Source organism: Trypanosoma brucei, chromosome 11, assembly GCF_000210295.1.
Source record: "Trypanosoma brucei gambiense DAL972 chromosome 11, complete sequence".
In the NCBI taxonomy this organism is placed as follows: Eukaryota; Euglenozoa; class Kinetoplastea; order Trypanosomatida; family Trypanosomatidae; genus Trypanosoma; species Trypanosoma brucei.
The window spans coordinates 2,384,901-2,405,440 of record NC_026744.1 but is presented as its reverse complement, the minus strand read 5'-3'; the positions used below and the strand labels follow the sequence as shown (position 1 = coordinate 2,405,440).

Here is a 20,540-nt window from a genome sequence, read left to right as displayed (position 1 = left end):
TACAGGCCTGTGACGCTCACGAGCTGTCTCTGCAAAGTCATGGAACGCATAATTGCCGCGAGACTTAGAGACACTGTTGAGTCCCAGCTGACGCCGCAGCAATCAGGCTTTCGCCCCGGATGCTCAACGCTGGAACAACTCCTGCACGTCCGCGCTGCCCTCTGCCGCCCCACGCACCAATATCGTACGGGTGCTGTATTCGTTGACTACGAGAAGGCATTCGATACAGTAGACCACGACAAAATTGCGATGGAAATGCACAGAATGAAGGTATCACCCCACATTGTGAAGTGGTGCGTATCATTTCTGAGTAACCGAACTGGCAGAGTGAGATTCAAGGAGAAGCTTTCCAGAAGCAGAACATTTGAGCGAGGAGTGCCACAGGGAACTGTCCTTGTCCCAATCATGTTCATTATTGTCATGAACTCGTTGAACCAGCGCCTTGCAGAAGTGCCGTTACTGCAGCACGGATTCTTTGCAGACGACCTGACGCAACTTGCGAGGCACACAGAGAGGAATGTCATCAACCACACGCTACAATGCGACCTAAACGTGGTGTTACAGTGGTCAAAAGAGTACTTCATGTCTGTCAACGTAGCGAAAACAAAGTGCACACTCCTTCGGGTGTACAGAGCGGCCACCCCCTTACATTACAACTGGACGGCGAAAGAATAGGAGCTGACAGGACACCGAAGCTTCTAGGGGTAACATTCCAGTGTCTGCAGGGGATGGCAACACATGCGGCCGAAACGAGACGCAAGATGGACTTCCGACTACTGCAGATAGCAGCCATCTCAGCTTCTACATGGGGGCCAAGACGACAAGTACTGAGAGCTTTTTATCTAGCACTCGTACAGGCACACACCATGTATGGCATTGAGGTATGGTACTGGGACGCTTCGGAACGAAGTCGCGACCTCCTTGCATCAGCACAACACAAAGCCAGTCGCATCATAGCTGGAATACCGCATGGGACGCGCAAAGAGGACTCTCTGCTGGAAGTAAACCTCCTGCCACTCAAGACGACCACTCTTGTGCGCAGCATGAAATTCATGCTGATGTGTGAGTCACGAGGCGGATGTTTGCGGCGCAGTGAAGAAGTATACCACAGCAAAAACCCAGTCAGAGCCCTACGTTCCCGCATCATGCGGTCTGATCCCCACCTCTGCATTGGGCCACGCGAGCACCCACTAGAGACATCGACGCACCGCCACAGCTGCCGACCGCTATTTCACACGCAGATAAAGCCTGTGTGCGCTGATGACCCTGACGATGTCAAAAGGGAGGCTTCCGAAAAGTGGATTGAACGGCATTTTGCACGGAGGGGGAAGGAGCCACCGCGGCGAGAGCACTACGAATTGTGGACTGATGGATCCGTGTCCCTCGGTGAGAAGTCCGGAGCAGCTGCCCTGCTCTATAGAAACAACACGCTGATTTGTGCATCCAAGACCGGAGCAGGGGAACCATCATGCAGTTACAGAGCGGAATGCGTAGCATTAGAGATAGGACCGCAACGGCTGCTGAAATGGCTTCCGGCATACAGAAGCACACCGAGCAGGTTGTCCATCTTCTCTGACTCGCTGTCAATGTTAACAGCACTGCAGACAGGCCCCCTAGCCGTAACGGATCCAATTCTGAGACGACTATGGGGGCTTCTGCTTCAAGTTCAGAGAAGGAAGGTGCGTATCCGACTACAATTTGTGTTCGGCCATTGTGGCGTGAAACGGAACGAGGTTTGTGATGAGATGGCCAAAAAGACCGCTGATTTACCACAGTTGCGAGACACATGGATCCCCGACATCATTGCTTATGTGAAGCGAGTGCTTAGGTTGGAAGAAGTCCATGAGAACACTCATAGGTTTGGTATCACGGGCAACCACTTTCCAACAAAACATAAGGAAGAACTGACGAGGGAAGAAGAAACGGCACTGGCACGCTTTCGGGTTGGGTCTTCAAGACACTATGGATGGATGTTGCCAAAGATCAACCCGAGTGTGCCTCCACAGTGCCGATGGTGCAACCCGCAACATGCAGCAATAGGGCCAACAACACAAACAACCACACCTGTTGCGACACGCACTCTTCAGAGAACCTCCAAACCAACTAAATGTACGGAATGTGATGCCACATACCAATACCTGTCGAATGCTGTAACGCATATGGTAAACAAACATGGCTTTGTGCGAGCTGATGCCCTCTTGAAGATCAAATACGGCGATGCAACACCTGCAGTGGATATCCCCCCGGAGCCCCCTCCAGTGGTGGCGATCGTTCCTCCACCATCGAGCACACGAGTCCCGATGAGACCACAGGTGCTTCATTGTACCAGCTGTGCCTCCAAATTCGCAGTGGCAGGCCGACTATTACACCACCTTCAAACGATACATGGCATAGGTAGCGGTAGTTGCCGCGTGAAAAGGGGGCGAGAGAACGAGGAGTCAGTGCAAGGAGATGGTAGAGCCCCAGCAGCGCCAGCCCCTCAGGATACACGGAAGCTGCCGTTTCAATGTGACCTGTGCGAGGCGAGCTTCGGTACACGTTCTTCCCTGTCACTACACAAGAAATTCAAACATAAGAGCATAGTGACGGAGGACGGTACCGTGGTGTTGGTGCAATTCCCTCGTAAGCGTGCCCGTGAGGGAAACGTTGACGTCCCGGGGAAAGGCGAGGTGCAGTGTGGTGTGTGCCAAAAAGTGCTCAGTTGCAGGGACTCCCTCATCCGACACTGTAAGCCTTTCCACAAAGGTGAGGGAGTCGAGCTTAAATGCAGCAAAAGCACAAAATTGTGTGCCACTGATTCCCCGCATACAAACACATCCATATTGGTGTGCCCGACATGCGGAAGGCAGTGTGCTAGCAAAACTGGCCTCACCCTACATCAAAAGAAGATGCACGGTATGAAGGTAGAGCGCGCTGTTACCAGCCAACGCGGCGACCGCAAAGAAACGTCGCTGCACCTGATGAGCTGTCCCGGTTTGAAGAAGTTACGAGTCAGGTTTGCGGTAGAGGGGGTGTGTGTGTGCAGGATATATGTTCCTCTAAAACGGTGGCGCAGTTTCTCATTGCGGTTGAACGGAGCCGGCCGCAGGTGAAGTCCTCACCTAAGGTAACAGTCATACAACCCACTCTTCCTTCCGCGACTTCTCCCCTTATTGCCGAGAGTGGAGCTAGCAGGAAAAGCACCGGACGCAGGAATAGTCCAGACACCCTCAGAGACAGAGGGGGTATGCAATCAACAAGCAACAGAAACAGAAAGAGGGGGAGAGAATAATAAACGAATAACAAAAATCAAAACAAAAGGATTGCTAATTGACATCTTTGGGAGAGCCTGGGGTGGGGGGCTTCTCGCCCCATCTGCTGTATTCCGTTCAACTGCGGAGCTACAACAAAAATTATAGAGGGTGTGTTAGGCTGAATAAAAAAGGGAGACTCTGCCACAGTCGCCAGACCGATAGCATCTCAGGGCTCTACGGTGATGGCTGATGGCCGCGCCAGTGGGGGGAAACTCCCACGAAGGCACGAAGAAAATTCCAAAAAAAAAATGTTCTGCATAACGCTCAATTTTGGCAACCGGTCACGGCTGCAAACAAGTCAGTGCTGACGGGCCCCCGTTCACCGCTACTCGGTGCTTCGCTCTCATTTGACAATCGCCGGGCATGCCCCCGCTTTCGTAATCTCTGTCTACCATTCCCGTCGCGTACGCACTCGTTTTTGCGGCGGCACAAGCCCTCTTTGGCAGTTTCCCCCTTCCTCCACCGCGCATCCGTTCACCCTTTCGGTAAGAAACAGCACCGATTATCCGTCTAAAGCGCACTTCCTTTGGTTCTGAGGTCGGCTGCTGGCTGCCGCTGCGGCCCATTCGCAATAGCTAGCTTCCCTTCCTCTTACAAGTTTCGGTAAGGGGTACGGCGGATCACACAAGTGTCCAGGGGGACCCCATACTTCGGCGTTGCCATTTCGCGACGCCGCCGCGGGTGTAAAACATCCGAAGCGGGTTGCAGTTCATGTACATCGTATGCATATGCTATCGTGCAAACGGCGACCGCGCGCAACGCCGATGGCGGCTTCGGCCGCCCCAAGCATCTGCGGCAGCAGTAACTTCAATCCACAATTCCTCATTTTCGAGGGCCAAGCGAAGGCATTTGACAGCGTTGCGACTCTTGGCGGCGTAGGTGGCTGCGCGTCGTGATCACGGGTGGGGGTTAGCCTCCTTCCCCGATAAGCTTTGGCGCACGAGACCCCAGCACTCCATTAGCGATTGTCGTTGAGGAAAGTAGCGGTTTTGTATTAGTTAAGATCGAGTTAGAAGTGGGAACAGAGCTGCCATGGTGTGGAGAGCCAGCGTGAACAGGCCATACGGTCGAGGCGGTGGAAAACACGCAATAGCTAAATCGGCGTTGAAAGGGCCGCGGCTGACAGTCGACGCTGCGAAAAAGAGGCTGAACCAAGCTCCCCATTTGCCCTTGCTCCAGGAAGGGTTGAAAGCGAAAACAACCAAACCCCGCGCAACCGGGACGAGGGTACCCGAGCCCGGCGGCAGGCTGCAGTCGCTTTACGAGGTGGTGTCGTCTACGGGTCCTCATGCTTTTGCGGAAAAGGGGAGCGTGTAACGTTGGAAAGCCATGAGCCACTCTCGGTAATTTGCGGAATGGGGATCACGGGCCACAAGGGACAGTTTGTATATATGGATTGCGGCGTGACGAAAATACGTGAATTGCGACAACCAAAAGGGGGCATGAGAGGAAACCGAATCGAGGGTCAAAATTTACACACGCGTGATCGAGTGAGTGGCTGGGCGGGCGTTGGAAGGTCGTTTGGGGAACTATTGGGAACTTTAATGCAAAAAAAATGTATATATATATATATATATATATGTATATATATAGGCTATAAGCGGTTCAGAGAAGTTCCGTGTACCGTTGAGTTGCTATGGCCGCGGAGTCTGCGCTCGGTGAATCTACCATGGTGTGTGTGCACGCGAAGCTTGGAGGTGCGAAAGCTACACCAAAGCAGACGACAACATGAGTTAAGATTGGAAGTGAAAGTCCCAGGAGAAAACTATAGCCACATGAGGGATCGCCCTCGAGGCGAGTGCTCTTGGTGTTTTTTCAATCCGGACGAAGTTTGTGGTAGAAATAGATTTTTGCAGGATGTGTCAAAAATCGCTGCAGAGGTGTTGTACAGCTCTCCAAAATATGGAAGCTAAAGAGGGAAAGAAGGTGATAGTGTGAGAGGTTGAAGTGAATGCTGTTTGGCCTCACGAAATCCCTTACACGTGCGACCGCAGTGGAAACAAAAAAGGATACTTTCCTTTCTCCTTCTCCCCCTCTGCAACATACACAAACCGCTCGTAACACCTCCGCGTTCTTGCAGCGTCGGTGGCGTAGATACTATTGCGCATGATGGCACGAATGCGAAGGGTAGAACCGCAGCCGAATCATCCACATTCGCTTCCGCCCGTTGGCGCCCCTAAAGGCACTACCGGCGGCGCGGTCCCGTGAGACGAAGCGGCCTGGGGGTTCAATCCCCGCCAGATCCCGAATATCCTAGCGGGGTGTTGTATCCGCTTTTGCGGATCACTAGCTCGCTGTCAAAGGGAGGGGGGGGGAGTTTTTGCCCACACTCTTTACTAACGCAGTTCACCCCCACAGAACTCGATCAAAACCTCCCCCCCCTGGGATTCGTTCCCTCTTCGGTGCCACATTCACAAATAACAAATGCATAAGCGTACGTGTGTGCATCTACGTATGTTTGTATGATCCTTCCCCCCTTTTTGCTCTTGCATCCTGTCGCTTCTGGATCAGCACCTTGGCAGTGCACCGGAAGGCAAATCCGGCGAGAAGCAGTTTATTCTAAATTCGCGCGCGCCTTTCTTTTCGCTGCACACTAGGCTAAACATACGGTTTGCCCCGCTATGCCGAATTGCGAACTAACGCTTCTTCCTTCCCCTCAAGTGACCATCGCACCTCATTGGGGCACCGTCGGGTGGCTGTAAATACACCTCCGAAACCAGCTCGACACGTCGAAGGTGCTGGCGTTTTGTTGTCCACCGATATGGGCGGCGCTGGACCTTGACACCGCAATGGCGGGTAAGCTGGTGCCCGCAGCGGTATATCTTACTAAAATTTCCTAGCCACCATGTTTTAGCAGCGGGGCGCGTAAACCTACAATTAAAGTGGGCCCCGACATATGTACTCCTGAAACCCGTTGCGTTTGGCGCGGGCTTCTCCCCGTCTCGCCACAAACCGCGCTGGCCCAGCGAAGGCACGCCACGATTTTTATTTTCAGGCATAGGGAAGAAAACTAGTGCCCAACTAAGCTCAAAAAAAAGGAGGGAAATAAACAGACTGGAAACCTAGCAGTGACCGTCCACACAGTACGTGACGCCGGATCAGCTGAATGGCGCCCGTATTTGCTTTTCAGCAAATAAGCAGAAAGCGACATATCTTCTACAGAGCAAAAGGGCAACGACGGAGGGGCCGCCACTAAGGCGCCGTCGCGGCACAGTCGTTGACTTGTCGTGGCGGAGCAAACAAAGAAAAAAGATAATACTTAAAGCAAAGTGTTCAAATTTGGGTAGAAGCAACAGTACCGAATACGGTGAAAAGCGAAGAACAAAACGAGCATTCTGACTGGTTGGAGGTTGTGGTTGTGGTGGATGGGAGGTAAGCACACGTTGTATGCATACAAAAAGCACACCCTCCTCACCAACGCACGCAACACCCCCACCTCGACAACCAACTGTACACATTTATTGACTACCTACATGGGCTTTGGATAGTACAACCCCACATGCTAGTTACCTATATAACTCACCCCTGCCATCTCCACCACGGGCAAATCAACAGATACAACTCTTCTGGAAAAAGGACGCAGCCGTTCGATAGATTGGAGGAGATCCCTATTTAAGGAGCGGTAATGCGAGCATAGGTGAACAGAATAGCCGATAAATGGAACAGCCCTCTGCACCCCCGTGTAGCCAGTTCGGAATATTGGGCCCTCGTCTTAAGTGTGGTATCCGTCGCAGTTTCATCCCCTTGCTCACTCCACGATGGTGTGCTCACTTGTGTGGTGGGTCGCTCCTCACTGAAATTGTCCCTGAAATCCAAACTGTCAACAATCTTTGGAATCTGTTGCACGTCTTCCACCTCCTCATCGTTCTGCTCTGCCGAACCCTCCTTTTCGGGTAGGGTGGCCGTTCGGTTTGCCGCATCTGCTGTCTGCTCTTGTGGTTCATCAGTGGCATTGTCAGATCTGTTCGTTTGTTCGGCTGCCTCGCGAGCTCTACGTTCGGCCTCAGCCTTCTTTTTCTCAATTGTCTCTCCAAGAACGGAGGTGAACTTCTTCCAGACATTTAGCGCGAACCTGAGTGCACTCTCCGCTGTCGAGACGTTCCTCGCAACCTGCTCCGCGAATGGCTTTGTCTGTAACGCCACCTTCTTGGCGATGCCAATGTTCTCTTTGGCTACAGCCTCGTGGGTTTGAAGTTTCTTCATCAGTTCTGTCCGGTCCTTCTCTTCCCTCGTCTTCCGGAGACGGTGCAGCGTGACAACCCATTCGTCACAGCTTTCCATTGCCTTGCGAGAAAGGTACGTCACCTCTTTGTGATGATCCTGTATTGTCTTCTGTAGGTTTGCAACCCGGTCGTGGGCATCCGAGGCTCTGGACAGTTGTCGAGTCGCGGTGTCTACGTAAATTGCATCCCCTTCTGTTGTGTTCTTGACAATCCATGCGTATTTGTGTACAGCCGCGGCGACGGAAGAAATTGAGTGACGCATTCCCTTCACCCTCTCGTGCGCTTGCTGCGCCATTGTTAGCATTTGTCCGGTCCAAGTTTCTACCGGTTTCACCTTGCGGTCTAGCTCATACGTGTAACAAAAAGGCACCCCCCTCCCGCAACCAGACAGCACGAAGAGGAGGGAACAAAGAACCACTACATGGGAGAGTAAGGTCATCCCTTGCCCTCACTTTCCTTCTCTCTTTTTTTAAAAAAAAGAATGCTACCAAACGGCACAAGAACCGACAAAAAAAGAGTGGTACTGGAGTGAAAGAAATTTGAATGGGTGCACTTTGCCGACTATTTACATTAAATCAGCGAAATGTGGGGAACCGAAATAATCGCAGCGCCATCACCATCAGATGTTAATGTCCGCAGCCATGAATGACTCCTCGATTGCACAGCAAAAGAATGGAAGCAAAACATATCATTCGGCACACCTTGTCTCAATCCCACACGCACTGTAGCACAACACGCACACGCCAATGGATGGAAGGGCCTAGTAAGCTCCGCAAGACTTAGGTTGTAGAGCAGCAAAGACATGCTCCACAATCTTGGTGCGGCACACAACGCTACAGTACTCTGCATAGCTCCATTTCCATCAATTCTGTAGCGCAATCCATCGATGGAAGTCGCGGCTCAATCCAGTGGTGGAGGTGGCGCCACGCGCGTGCACCCGCAGGCAGGCACTCGCTGTTCCGTCATAATTTCACTTTTTCCCTTTCCTGCTTCCATAAAGTATTCAAGAGCGTGAATGCGCATGAATGGGGCAAGAGGGGAAGACGCAAACCCACTATATGGTCCAATAGTCCACAAACACTCTTAACGCACAGTATAGGAGACAAAAAGATCGCAACCGAAACCGAGATGAGAAGGAAACGCGCAAGGAGTGGTGTAAAAAAGAAGGATTTACTCCCGTCGGGGTTGTTTGTTCGGATTCACTACTGAAAAGGGTCCCTTCCCCCCTCCGAAGAAGACAAAAGGGACAAGTTAACCGTGAAGCACCAGCGCGTCTTCGCGCCGAGCTGAACGGTTGTTCAAGCAAAGTTGATACAGCTGGTTGGAGATGGGGTGCATACTTTCCCCTTCCAACATCCTTCATTTCTGCCGCTGTGTAAGGGAGAACAAGAAGGAAATAAAAGGAGTCCAACCAGGAGGAAAAAAGCACAAAATATGCCCTATCTGAGAATGTCGATACCGCGGCGCCACTTTCAACGCCCCGTAACTACCCTACTACGTCTTGTACCGCATCCAGCCCTTGATAGTTGTACCCGCCATGTCCTCCAACTCGTAGGTTTGGCTTTCTGCATTGTGATGCATCTTGATGGTGCGTGAAAAGTTGTGGAACGGCGGGTGCCATTGTTTGTTAAACCAGTTCTGTTCGGCCACCCAAACATGTGTCTTCCCCACGCGCACAATAACGGCGACATGACCAACCGGCAACAGGGCGGGTTGCTCGCGATATACCAAAAGGTCACCAACTAGTGGTTGGGACCCCCCATTGTCGTGCCGTTCCAGTTGCACCTTTGAGCCGTTTTTAAAGGTTGCTTGTGTGAACGACCAAAGTTCACTGGACTTTCTTGCAGTGGGTAAAATAACAGGCTGAGGAACTCCACGCATGATCCAATAGCGTTTCACGTACTCAAAGCACTGCCATTCCATGCCAGTCTCCATGGAGCCTTCACCTTTGATGCTATTTTTTTGGGTGGAGATGTGATCCCTTCGGCAGTTGCTATACGCGAAAACGCCATTGTGCACACCAATAATGGTACCAAAGGGTGTAACGCAGGTTTCGCCGTAGAGAAACGTGGGTTGCAGAATGACGGTTAAAACCACAGCAACCAGAAGAAAAAGTAGTGTGATACCCAGTGCATATACCGGCTTCTTGACTGATGGCGCAATATAGGTAAGCTGAGTGCTGTGGGCGCCATCCGCCTGGTCATCGAACAGAAATCCCGGATCATGGTTACCGACCAAAGGTCCCTCATCGCCAGCATCGAACCCTTCCCTCGGCATTGGCTCGTACGCTACGGCATCATAATCGCTTCCTTTCGCCATTGTAAAAAAAAAAAAAAACAGCAAAACAACACTTCTTTCTTCCTCTTATTGCTTTACCCTCAGTCCTTCTATTATCCCTTCCCCTTGGCACACGTACCCGTCTAAATCGTTGTGGCTCACTCAACTAACACTTCTAATTACTCCACAAGTATTAGTTCCACCTTTTTCTTTGCTTTGTCCCACAAAGCAAGTAAAAATCACTCACTCGCCAGGTGATAATTATTCCTTTTTTTTTTCACCGACTTCTAGATACGGAATTTATCGAAGCCGTCAACCCAATTTAGTACCAGAACAAACCGAAACCCGGAAAACTTAGCCTTGGATGAACTGGTAGCCGTGTCCTACCTTTCGCCTTTTTCTCTTTGCCGGCTTTTCTACCTTTTATTTTTATTACTCGATGGCAAACCCCCCTCACGTTATATCTTTGCGAGAAAGCAGCCTCAGGGGAAATAAACAACAAAGGGAAAAAGCGATAGAAATCCCACCCACCACCCACACACAACAAAATGCAAGAGAGGGCTCCAAACACCAAAAATAAACGGACACCACAGTGACGGTAAGAGGAACGATTACGTGTTTAGCTGAACACTGGGTACCCACGGAACGAGATTCATGTATGTGTGCGAAAGAGATGATGTGCATAGTATCAAACGTCAGTGAAGCGATGAGAAAGGTTTTCGGAAAAGAAACCAATCCACTGGGAACGGTTAAGAAGATGCGCATGAACAATAAAGCTGACATATGTTAGAAGAGGGTATAAACAGGCCCTTACACAATTGCAGCCGTCTTGTTACAATACAGAAACCAATGGTTCCATGCGTTGACGACAAAAAAGACATGCAGTGAATTAAGATTAGTTGCGTTACAGTCACCCCAACAAATGGCAATGAAACGGCACTAAGTAGCCAACAATCGTGAGGGTTCAAAAAAAAAAAGGGGGGATGTAAATGTTTAGGCGCCCGTTTCCGCCGCCAATTGCACGCACATACAAATCGACCATAACTCCAGTGCGACATGAACCAGGCAGGCGCACGTCCTAAGCCTATGAAAGTTTTGTGCATCCGCTGGGAAACGCACCCCCCCCCCATGACTTAAATGTGTAGGGTTCCTTCTTTTCTCTTCCACTCGCCTCGCAGAGCGCCGCCACCCCGCCCCACCCCAGCGTCTTCGGTCACAACAACCGCTTCACCAGTCAGTTCCACTACACCCATTGAAACTTTATGCTCCCGTGCCAAGTGTTCTCCAACGAGAGACGTCCCCCCCCCCCCACACACAACTCCTCACCGAATGTCACATTCCGTTGCCTATTAATGACAGGTTTCGTCCCGGTGTTACTGTGTGGTTGCTTTCGTTTCTAAGTACCGAGAAAATCGCAAAGGGAAACGAACGGACGAATTATGAACGACATAAATGAGAAACAGTTAATTTACCTGTGGGGAGAGAACATGTCACTTACCCCATTCCTTTGCGGCAGGGTGTAGCAGCTTGTACTAGCCAAACTAAATGATCAAACAACCAACAAAAAAAATACGGTGGAAATAGCGACACACCTACAAAACTGAGGTGTTTCTAGTGTTCTATGTTTGATTCTATCCGGATACGTCTATATTGCTTCCATCGCGGGGAAATCTCATGGCAACTAACTAAGAGTACTTCCAGAGTCGATTTCTTCCGATGAGAAGCTAACCGAAGACGTTCGCCGAGAAGGTGACGAATTCAGTGTGGAAAACGAGGAAGAGTGGTCTGTAGACGAAGACGTCGGCGTTGGTTGAGAGGAAGTCGATGTGTACGAAGAAGACGACACAACACTGCGCGACGAGGCGGGCACCGAGCTTGAAGACTCACTGGTCCACTCGGAGTTATCTGAATATGAGGCTGAGCTCTTCTTTTCCCCTTCCTTTCCGACTGCCGGTATAACAAGCGGCCTGAACGGTCCCTTTTTGTAAGGAACCGGGGGCGTTTCGTAGTCTTTCACAATTTGCACCCGAACCGTCCGCTCTGAAGGATCCGTTTTGTTTCCTCGTAGCCGCTGCTCCGATGCCTCCAGCGCAGTTTTATGGACATCCCATTCCCTTTTCAGGTTTTCTACCTGACGACGAAGAGAATACAGATATATGCTGAGTTCAGTCTTATCCTCCACATGGTCCCTCGGTTTTAAGGATTCAAACTTCTCGGTTAATTGTCGATTTAGGTCATCAATGGCAACGACCTTTAGCGCGGTCCCCTGTAGCTTTGCGTAGAGACGTTCCACGGTGTTTGAAAGAAGATCACCCACTTGATTCCCTTGTGCCACCATGATGTCCTCTACGGCACTTTGCCGCGTTTGACCGGAACTTTCCCGTTCCTCAGCAGGGCCTTTACCGGGATCACATATGTCACTGCCAACCCCAATGTCTCGTGTCGCCGGTTGTTTCACTCTGAGCAACTCCCGTGCAGGGTTGGCACTTCGATTTTCAAGCGCATGAGACTCAGTTGAGCGTACCGGTTTGCAATGAGAAGTAAACACACCATCAACTTGGCTACCCATTGCGTCCTCACTTGTCGCCGAGTCGTCAATAAGGCGGGATGCCGCCACAACTTCGCGTGCCACCAGCCTCACCAATAGGGGCGCTTCAGTAATCCTTATTGCCTTTTCAGCTTCCCCGCTCGTAGGTGTACTCACTGCACCTTTGGCCACAGGCTCCGGTTGCTCCGCTCCCCCATCCATCAACAACACCGGTGATTTGCTCCCCTCACACCTCTTTTCTACCTCCCCAGCCACGCTGTATTTGACTGATTGGCGCGACCAGGCAGTGAGTGCCGCCTCCGTCCATGAAGGATAACCAACAAGGCGTCTTCTTTCCTTTTCCCCCGGCAGGTCGTACGGACAGCGAGTCTCCTCGTAAGCCAACAGAAGCTGCAGTGGATGAAGCCTATTCATGCCTGTCCGATCATGGGAGTAGTAGCACACATCTGTGTGTTGTCTTCGTTTTATCATGCAGTGGGACCCTGCACTGGGGAACGGGTCTATAACTATCAGTGGCAAAGCAAAGGTGAAAGGGAAAAAGTGTCCTGCATGCGGTGCATGCTGCACGGCGATGCCAACACATGAAGGGAAGAGCACGTCCATGCGGATACTCGTGTGTTTGCATCCGTGCGGTAACGCACGAGGAACTACATGGAACACACTACACTCAAGATGACAATGCCAAACGTGACCGCCGTAACAATCGAATCATGTAATAATTGCCGTTAGGCGGTCCTTTGCCACCTCGGTGGCTGGTTTTAACGCACACGATGTAAGCACGGGAGGGGGCGCCCTATCTTCCCCTCCCTAGATCCTTTCTCCCTTACTCTGTGCCTCTACGGTCGTGCACGTCGAATGTTGCACAGCAGGATTGAAAATACAGGCAAAGTGGAAACAAAAGCGTTACACACCTCATAATCAAACAAGTGTTTCTCATAAGCTGGGAAATAAAGTTGCCAAACATTTTTTTGATGCTCTCTCCCGTTCGATGATCTCATCTCGACAGCAGATTCTGTTCCCACCTCCGGTAAAATTGCTTCCGCCTTTAACGTACACGAATGCGGTGCACAGTCACATGCACCATAAACGAACTGTTCCCCGCCTCTACAGGTTCATTAACCCACGATACACAACGTCCTCAGGCTTTCCAATTAATACGATCGTTCGCGCTGATGAGCGCGACGGGTCCGTTAACGTCACTGCGAGTGACCTGAACGTGTTCGCTGAGCTTAGAAAGCCCGTTGTCTCCCGCCGCACTTCACATGTAACAAAACCCTCACCGCCATTTGCTTGGTTTCGAAGAACAAACATCATTTGCAACTTCTGTGGCTTCAATCCAAGGAGGTCTGACAGCTCATACGAGCCGCTACGAATGCGCCGGATTAGCGGCAATCGGAAGCCACCGGTTTGACAGTACGCCTTAAAATCTCCTGTTCGTGGATGGGGGCCGAGATGCTGAACGACCTTCTCATTTTGCATGACGATGGCGATGGACTGATTGTACACAGCGTTTGGGCTGATGCGAAACCGTCTAGCTATTCCAATGAAAACTGCATTCAGCACCATACAGGAAAGAAACCCAGACGTGAACCCCAACCGCGCAACAGTACCAAGGTTGAGACGAGCAAGTATACCGTAGCCTTTGACAAAAATACAGAACACTATTAAAACCCCGACCACAGCGGCTCCAACTTTCGCGTAGAAAACCACCGCGTCGGTAGGCACTCCAAATACCGTACCGGCGTACCGTGCGGATTGTTTGTCGAAGCGAACCTCCTCTAAGTTCACACGCGGTGCTCGTGCCCGCGAAAAACTGAAGCAGCGGCGGCAGGAGAAAAGGGTAAAACAATCGCGACGAACCGGGATCATGCGTAACGCGGAGTGCCGCAACGCTGTGCGCGAGGCTAAGGCGCTTGCGAAGCCTGTTTGATTTATCATGAGTTAGTAGCACTTGAGCATACGTAGATGTGATTATGAAGAACCAAAGTGGAGAAACTGAGAGGTGACGACTTCCGCCGGTACCAACAACAGGAACGGCGTTGCTTCAGGCTTCAAGGACGCCGCGACCGGCGTTATTGTACCTGACAGCACATAAATCACTCCCCAATCACTCTACAGTTTTCCCACCACTGCAAGGTAAGCTCTAGCACTACACCACACCGTTTATAACACAGCGTTGTGGCATGATCCTTATTCACCACAACCGTTTCACAAGCAAACAAGGCCACGCAGGGAATAAAAGTACCTACTCATACCCCACGATATATTTTCTTACTCACGTCCCCAGTGCATGGGCGGTGCAGATCATCTTCTTTGCATCAAGCTGCCTGCATGTGATGTAATGGAAACGAGACGGAAGGAAACAACGCTGTCGGTAGGAGAGTAACGGTGTAGATTAAGTGCCGCTGCGTGCCAAAATAACCACAGTTACTCTCAGGACTGTCAACTGTGTACTAGTCCCTCTGAGCACCTGGGGGATGCTCGCTTTGTGTTCGCATCCTGTAGAGGGCAAATGATTGAGCAAAAGCAAAAAACAAAACGAAATCAAATCAATCCCCGCACAACGGCTGAAGATGCACACATGTGCATACATATTCGTGTGTACATGTGGGTTGCTGCTACTTTACAATAACGACCCTAGCAAACCAGCGGCAACAAAAAGAGCAATGATTATAACCCCAATCATCAGAAGACACATCAGTTTGCTTCGACTCGCCCTTTGGTAAGCACGTGCCTGTTGTAGCTCCCTGTGGGCTTTCTCCATGTACAAGTTTGTCGAGTCAATGTTTCTGATAATCACATTCATGAGGTCTCCCTGCTCCTCTACAAGGATTGCCAGGTCGCTGAAGACTCGGTTTAGGGACCGCATAGACATTTCAATGCGGTAGATGTCGCTCCTAGTTTCAAGCATTTGAGCCAGAACTTCTTTGCTCTGCTGGAAAATGGCTGTTGTTGCACCCTTTTCCATCACCTGCATGGCCAGTTGGTGGGCTGTTTCGTCGTCCATCTCGCCTCCGTCTGGATTGCTGTAGGCAATTTTTATCCGCCGCTCCGTCTGCGAGAGGTAGTTTTTCTCCGCCACCAGCTGGCGCTTTTGCAGGCCTTCCATTGTCTCCGAGAGTTTCTGGAGCACGAACCGCCGTTGGTTCTCCTCTAAACGAATAACTCCCGCAAACCGTCCCTCCATCTCCGGAGTTTCTTTGAGTTTCTTCGTTAGGTTTTCCATATCCTCGACCCCCTTACACGCCTTCTGGATTGTATTGTTAATTTCGTCATCCAAATCGCCAACTTCCTTTCTAATCGCGTCACACTTTGCCACGTTCACTGTGTCCATGGCTTGTTCGTGCTTCTTAGACATTTCGCACATTAACACATTTACTCGGTCGATAGACTCAGTCACCGTAGCAACTACCTCAAAGAACGTCTCTAGAGTTGTCACCGTTTCCGCCTCCACCGAACCGGGTGCAGCGACGGGCACCACGGCAGTTAACCGTGACAGGCCTCCGGATGAACCTGGCGGTGGTGAGCCCCTCATGAAACCCACTCCGGATTGGCTGTGGAACTGAAGCAAGCGGTCCATTGCCTGTTGCAGAACTGAGGGGCTATTTGATTATCGCTAAATATTTGTATGTTCCCCCTCCACGAAAGAAGCGGGGTGACAGAAATGACAATCTAGTGCTAGTAAGTAAGTGGAGAGCAAGTGATGAATAACCACATTTGGTTTCAAGCACTGTAATGGAACACGTCTGCACGACTGGTGTGTGTGTGTGTGTGTGTGTGGTGCCATACCAAGGCAGGCTACGGCCCTTTTGTATGCGTTCGACGCACGACTGCTCTTTTCCCTCCCCTTCTACCTTCTTGGTTGTTTTCCCACCGCGTGCTTGGTGGACCACGTCTACTCGAACACCTTCGTTTTACGTTACTGCATTCAGTAGGCTGGTTTGCCTATACTTCGGTCTAACCCCCACTCGACCGCCCGAATCCGAGTTGGTTACGGCGGCAGGCAAAAGACGAAATCAAGGGAGAGAAAAAGCCATCGCGTCTCTCGAAAACGAAATGAAGATATTGAAACCGAATTGGGAGAAACGATAGGGGGCACACACTCTGGAGTAGGGAAGGCAAATACGGCAAAGATGATGCGACTGGGGGCTGCCTTTTCATAACCGCAGCACCAACCCACTCCCTCTGTCGTGGTTACGTTGCAGAAGAGACCTCTCTTGTTCAAGACGCTCACGAACATCGTCTAAAATTCCTTGAACTTCGGAGGCACAGTATGACAAATCTGACTGGGCTTGGAGGACGCGTAGTTGCTCATCCGTTGCTTCAACTGCACGATTCCATTCCTCGAACGTCCCCACGAGCTGCATTAGCCTTGCCCGACGAAGTAAAATTTTGAACCTCATTGATTGAACCCATATCCACTCTCTTGTCGGGGCTGCGCCTTCTGCAGCTGGATTTTTAAAGCAATCACCCAGCCATACATGGATACACTGAAGCATACCTAGTGCCCGTCCACACCATCGCCCCGCTCGCGCCTGTCTGTGCCTTAGTTCCTTAGATGACAGTTCAGTGACGCATGTCTCGGACTCAGGCATCACGGAATTGAAAGATGGGGTTTGCGCTGCTTGCAATAACAGAAGAGTGTGCGCCGCGTTTGCAACGGCTACGACTGCATGGCGGTGTAGCATGTACCACACATGGAACAGAGGACGCGCACGCGGAAAGACAGCACGACATCCGAAGAGCAAGGAATCACTACGCATGCCGCAGATCTCTTTGCCTTCCCCATCCGTGGCCTCGAGGATATCAAGTTGAAGAAGGGTGTTGAAGTATCTGTTTGCAGGTGCCAAAAATGTTCTCTCTCTTTTCGCGGAAAGTGAGCTGGCTACAAGTGCAAATGCTGTCGCTTCATCGAGTATATCCTCCTCCATCGTCCCCTCCACGCGATCTTCCAGTGATGGCGGGGGTCGCAAGGCGTGGCGGTATGGGACAAGCAATCCCTTTTGCACAGTGGATAGGGCCTTGCAGTAGCAATCCAGCGCATCCCGATACCGCTGCAGCTTCAGCGCATCACCACCAGCCTCTCGCATCTGCTCCGCTGGTTTCAAATGGAAATGGTAAAGAAAATCCGCAAGACGGTCCGCTGTCCGCTCATCGTGTAAGCTCTGCTGGATGACCTCCATTCTCTGCATTTCTGCATGCAATTGACAGACTAAGTTCTCGTACTTGTGAACGTGATCATTGCCACCGCTCTTGTAATTTATACTCCCATGGAGACCGTGGCTACCAAGTAGTTCCGTGCCCGTTGACTGCTGCACAGTTGGCGCTTTCATTTCTCTAGTGAACGGAACCAGTGTCGAACCAAGTGGCAGGGACGCATCAAAACGCAACTCACTTGTATCCACTGCGGAGAGAAGGAGGCTCAACAACCCAGGTGACCAGTGCACATAAGCCACCTCCCTATTGTGGCAGCCCCCACGGAAGGAGACGAACGATTCTATGCCGGATGTATTGCCGCTGGAGCGGGCCCCAGTAATTTTCTCCTGCCTCATGTTAACCAGTTGTCGTAAGACTAATTCGGTGAGCAGACGAGTTATTCCGCGCCGAAGCGCCTCCCGAAACTCCTTTGAAAAACGGCCACCTAGGGGTGCGTAATAGAACACGGATGGGGCTAACGCTCCATACGCTTCTTCGCTCGGCATGGCAAGTGGCTTTCCATCGCTTGCAGCTGGTGGAGGCCATGGTGCCGTTGACTTCATGTTTCTAACAACAAATTCAATCGCTCGTAACTTCTCTTGCGTGACTGGTGATCCATAGTCTCCTCCCTCTTCGTTGCGACTTCGAAGTCGCACAATCACGTCCAGTGATAAAAGCGCCATGATATATGCACCTTCCTATGCTGTGAAAGGAGATTCGAACGAAGGAAAGTACACTGCGAGACGTAGTGTGGGAGCCTGCAGTGAGAGATACGAATCGACGGCAAAGAAAAGTGAGCATGTCACTCCTCACCACTTCTTCTGTTCCTTGACTCAACCGCAGCAAATCAGCACCAACGCATGACACCTGAACTGTAGTATCAAATGAGTAAGACCACGCCGCTTGATTTTGTGGGGAATGCAACACCAGATACTCCCCCCTCTTTTGAGTTGTGGCTCCTCCTCGTCAAAGTTGTTCATGGCTCTTTGATTCACTCGTCATAAAGTTTCGTATCGCAAACTGTACAGTACTCCGTGCATGTGCGTCTGCACTGTAACCACTCCGCTGTCGACAGCTGTTGGCCCAAAAATCGAGAGATGGAAAATGGCAGTTCACGCATAACCTAAATGATTCTTGCTAACCTGCATGCGCTTGGAGAAACCCAGGAAAAAAAAGTAAAAGATCACCATATCGAAGACTGCGGCCGTGGTTGTCAACATGCTTTGCACAAACTACTTTGCCCCCTCCTCTCAAGTGTTGAACCCCTTTAGCAAGGGAGCATAGTCATGCTACACTTTCACCGTAGCCTTTGAGCTGCACCTGAATGAGGGCGAAGGGCAACAGGAGATAGAGGGGAGCGGGAGCTTAGTCTCTGCCTTCGCACAGGGTATGGATGCCCCAACTACGATTGTAATTCCGACAATCATTATTGTTTTACTGTTGCTTATTTGCTTTTTCGCCCCTTTCCTCCTCATCACGTATTCTTCCTTTTTCATTTCCTTTAAGCGACACCGTTCTTTGTCCGCCCCCAGATTTCTTTCTCCCTAAAAGTTTTTTATGTAAAGTCGTGCATCCATCCTCCATGTCACAGTATCTGAACCACACGATCCACGAGTACCTCACTTCCACTAAGCTATTTGACCACTTCCTGGCTTCCCCCACAGTTAGAACTGTTCACCGACGTTTGCTGGTAGTTCTTCAATTTGTGTGGCGTAGAACTGCTCAATGTCACGCAACAGCCTCAGTTCATCGTGCTTCACAAAACTAATTGCCAGCCCCTTCCGCCCCATTCGCCCCGTGCGACCAATACGATGGATGTACTGTTCACGGGAGAAGGGCAAGTCGTAGTTGAGTACCAGCGATATCTGCTCGACATCAATACCGCGTGACCACAAGTCCGTTGAAATCAACACACGACTTTTGCCCTCGCGGAAGTTTCGCATAATCTCATCCCGCTCCGCCTGGGGCATATCTCCATGCATGAAACTAACGGTGAATTTCTCCTTGGTCATTTTCTTCGCGAGTTGCTCTACTTTCTTGCGGGTATTGCAGAATATCACGGCATGAGCAATGGTCAGAGTATCGTACAAATCACATAATGTATCAAATTTATTCTTTTCTTCATCCACGGAAACGAAGTACTGCATAATGGAATCTACAGTGATCTCGTCGCGCTTCACAAGAATGCGCACTGGTTCTGTCATGAACTTCTCAGTCATATCCAGCACATCCACCGGCAAGGTAGCAGATACAAGTACTACTTGAAGTGGCGGAATCATACGGTAAATATCATGTATCTGTGCTTTAAACCCCTTTCCAAGCATTTCGTCCGCCTCATCCAAAACAAGTGTTTTGAGATGATTAACACGCAGATGACGGCGCTTAATCATATCAAACACGCGGCCGGGGGTACCAGACACGATCTGCACGCCACTCTCTAAGCGCCGGAGATCATCTTCTATGCTTTTCCCCCCAATGGCGGCATAAGCAGAGATGCCCATGTAATGGCCTATGTTATTGCACAAGTCCTGAGTTTGTAGTGCCAGCTCCCTTGTGGGGCTCAGAACAAGTCCCTGTGTCTCACGTAATGTGGGTTCACTTGCCTGCAAAAGACAAATACAGAATGCTGAAGTCTTTCCCGAGCCTGACGATGCCTGTGCTACCAGATCCCGCGACTGTAGGAACGGCGCAACGAAGCGCTTCTGGATGGCGGTAGGTTTCTTGTAACCGTAGCCATACATACCGTGAAGCAGATCTTTTTTTAACCCCATAGCTTCGAAAGTGGGTATGGTTGGAACATTTGCCTGCATATCCGTCTCCTCATGAAGACCCGCCCGCTCCTCCTCGTCACTCCTTGCGGTTGCTGTCATTGCTTTCCTGCGCCGCCCGACTAGTGTGTTATATATTATTTTTTTTTCGTAAGTTGCTGCGCTCTGTTGTCCGCAGGCCTCTGTCAACTTCCTGTGGGTAATACCACTTATTTTCAGGTGTCAGGCAATGCAG

At 50.8% G+C, this 20,540-nt stretch overlaps 9 protein-coding genes across 9 annotated transcripts; 1 reads left to right on the top strand and 8 right to left on the bottom strand.

Annotated features, from left to right (window-relative positions):
• Window positions 1-6,905: 6,905 nt before the first annotated feature.
• TbgDal_XI9880 (hypothetical protein, conserved) lies at window positions 6,906-7,955 on the bottom strand (the record flags this gene model as incomplete). Its single annotated transcript, XM_011781831.1, has 1 exon — window positions 6,906-7,955. The coding sequence occupies one exon, from the start codon at window positions 7,953-7,955 to the stop codon at window positions 6,906-6,908; it is 1,050 nt and encodes a 349-aa protein (XP_011780133.1).
• Window positions 7,956-9,010: 1,055 nt separating this feature from the next.
• TbgDal_XI9870 (glutathionylspermidine synthetase, putative) lies at window positions 9,011-9,835 on the bottom strand (the record flags this gene model as incomplete). The annotated part of the gene is made up of 1 exon (XM_011781830.1): window positions 9,011-9,835. The coding sequence occupies one exon, from the start codon at window positions 9,833-9,835 to the stop codon at window positions 9,011-9,013; it is 825 nt and encodes a 274-aa protein (XP_011780132.1).
• Window positions 9,836-10,542: 707 nt separating this feature from the next.
• Window positions 10,543-10,923, bottom strand: TbgDal_XI9860 (hypothetical protein, unlikely; the record flags this gene model as incomplete). The annotated part of the gene is made up of 1 exon (XM_011781829.1): window positions 10,543-10,923. One exon carries the CDS (start codon window positions 10,921-10,923, stop codon window positions 10,543-10,545), a length of 381 nt encoding a protein of 126 aa, XP_011780131.1.
• A 551-nt stretch (window positions 10,924-11,474) lies between these two features.
• TbgDal_XI9850 (hypothetical protein, conserved) lies at window positions 11,475-12,944 on the bottom strand (the record flags this gene model as incomplete). Its single annotated transcript, XM_011781828.1, has 1 exon — window positions 11,475-12,944. The coding sequence occupies one exon, from the start codon at window positions 12,942-12,944 to the stop codon at window positions 11,475-11,477; it is 1,470 nt and encodes a 489-aa protein (XP_011780130.1).
• A 501-nt stretch (window positions 12,945-13,445) lies between these two features.
• Window positions 13,446-14,279, bottom strand: TbgDal_XI9840 (hypothetical protein, conserved; the record flags this gene model as incomplete). Its single annotated transcript, XM_011781827.1, has 1 exon — window positions 13,446-14,279. One exon carries the CDS (start codon window positions 14,277-14,279, stop codon window positions 13,446-13,448), a length of 834 nt encoding a protein of 277 aa, XP_011780129.1.
• Window positions 14,280-14,964: 685 nt separating this feature from the next.
• On the bottom strand, window positions 14,965-15,921 carry TbgDal_XI9830 (syntaxin, putative; the record flags this gene model as incomplete). Its single annotated transcript, XM_011781826.1, has 1 exon — window positions 14,965-15,921. The coding sequence occupies one exon, from the start codon at window positions 15,919-15,921 to the stop codon at window positions 14,965-14,967; it is 957 nt and encodes a 318-aa protein (XP_011780128.1).
• A 155-nt stretch (window positions 15,922-16,076) lies between these two features.
• Window positions 16,077-16,433, top strand: TbgDal_XI9820 (hypothetical protein, unlikely; the record flags this gene model as incomplete). The annotated part of the gene is made up of 1 exon (XM_011781825.1): window positions 16,077-16,433. One exon carries the CDS (start codon window positions 16,077-16,079, stop codon window positions 16,431-16,433), a length of 357 nt encoding a protein of 118 aa, XP_011780127.1.
• A 65-nt stretch (window positions 16,434-16,498) lies between these two features.
• TbgDal_XI9810 (hypothetical protein, conserved) lies at window positions 16,499-18,220 on the bottom strand (the record flags this gene model as incomplete). Its single annotated transcript, XM_011781824.1, has 1 exon — window positions 16,499-18,220. The coding sequence occupies one exon, from the start codon at window positions 18,218-18,220 to the stop codon at window positions 16,499-16,501; it is 1,722 nt and encodes a 573-aa protein (XP_011780126.1).
• Window positions 18,221-19,201: 981 nt separating this feature from the next.
• Window positions 19,202-20,407, bottom strand: TbgDal_XI9800 (ATP-dependent DEAD/H RNA helicase, putative; the record flags this gene model as incomplete). The annotated part of the gene is made up of 1 exon (XM_011781823.1): window positions 19,202-20,407. The coding sequence occupies one exon, from the start codon at window positions 20,405-20,407 to the stop codon at window positions 19,202-19,204; it is 1,206 nt and encodes a 401-aa protein (XP_011780125.1).
• Between the last annotated feature and the right edge of the window lie 133 nt (window positions 20,408-20,540).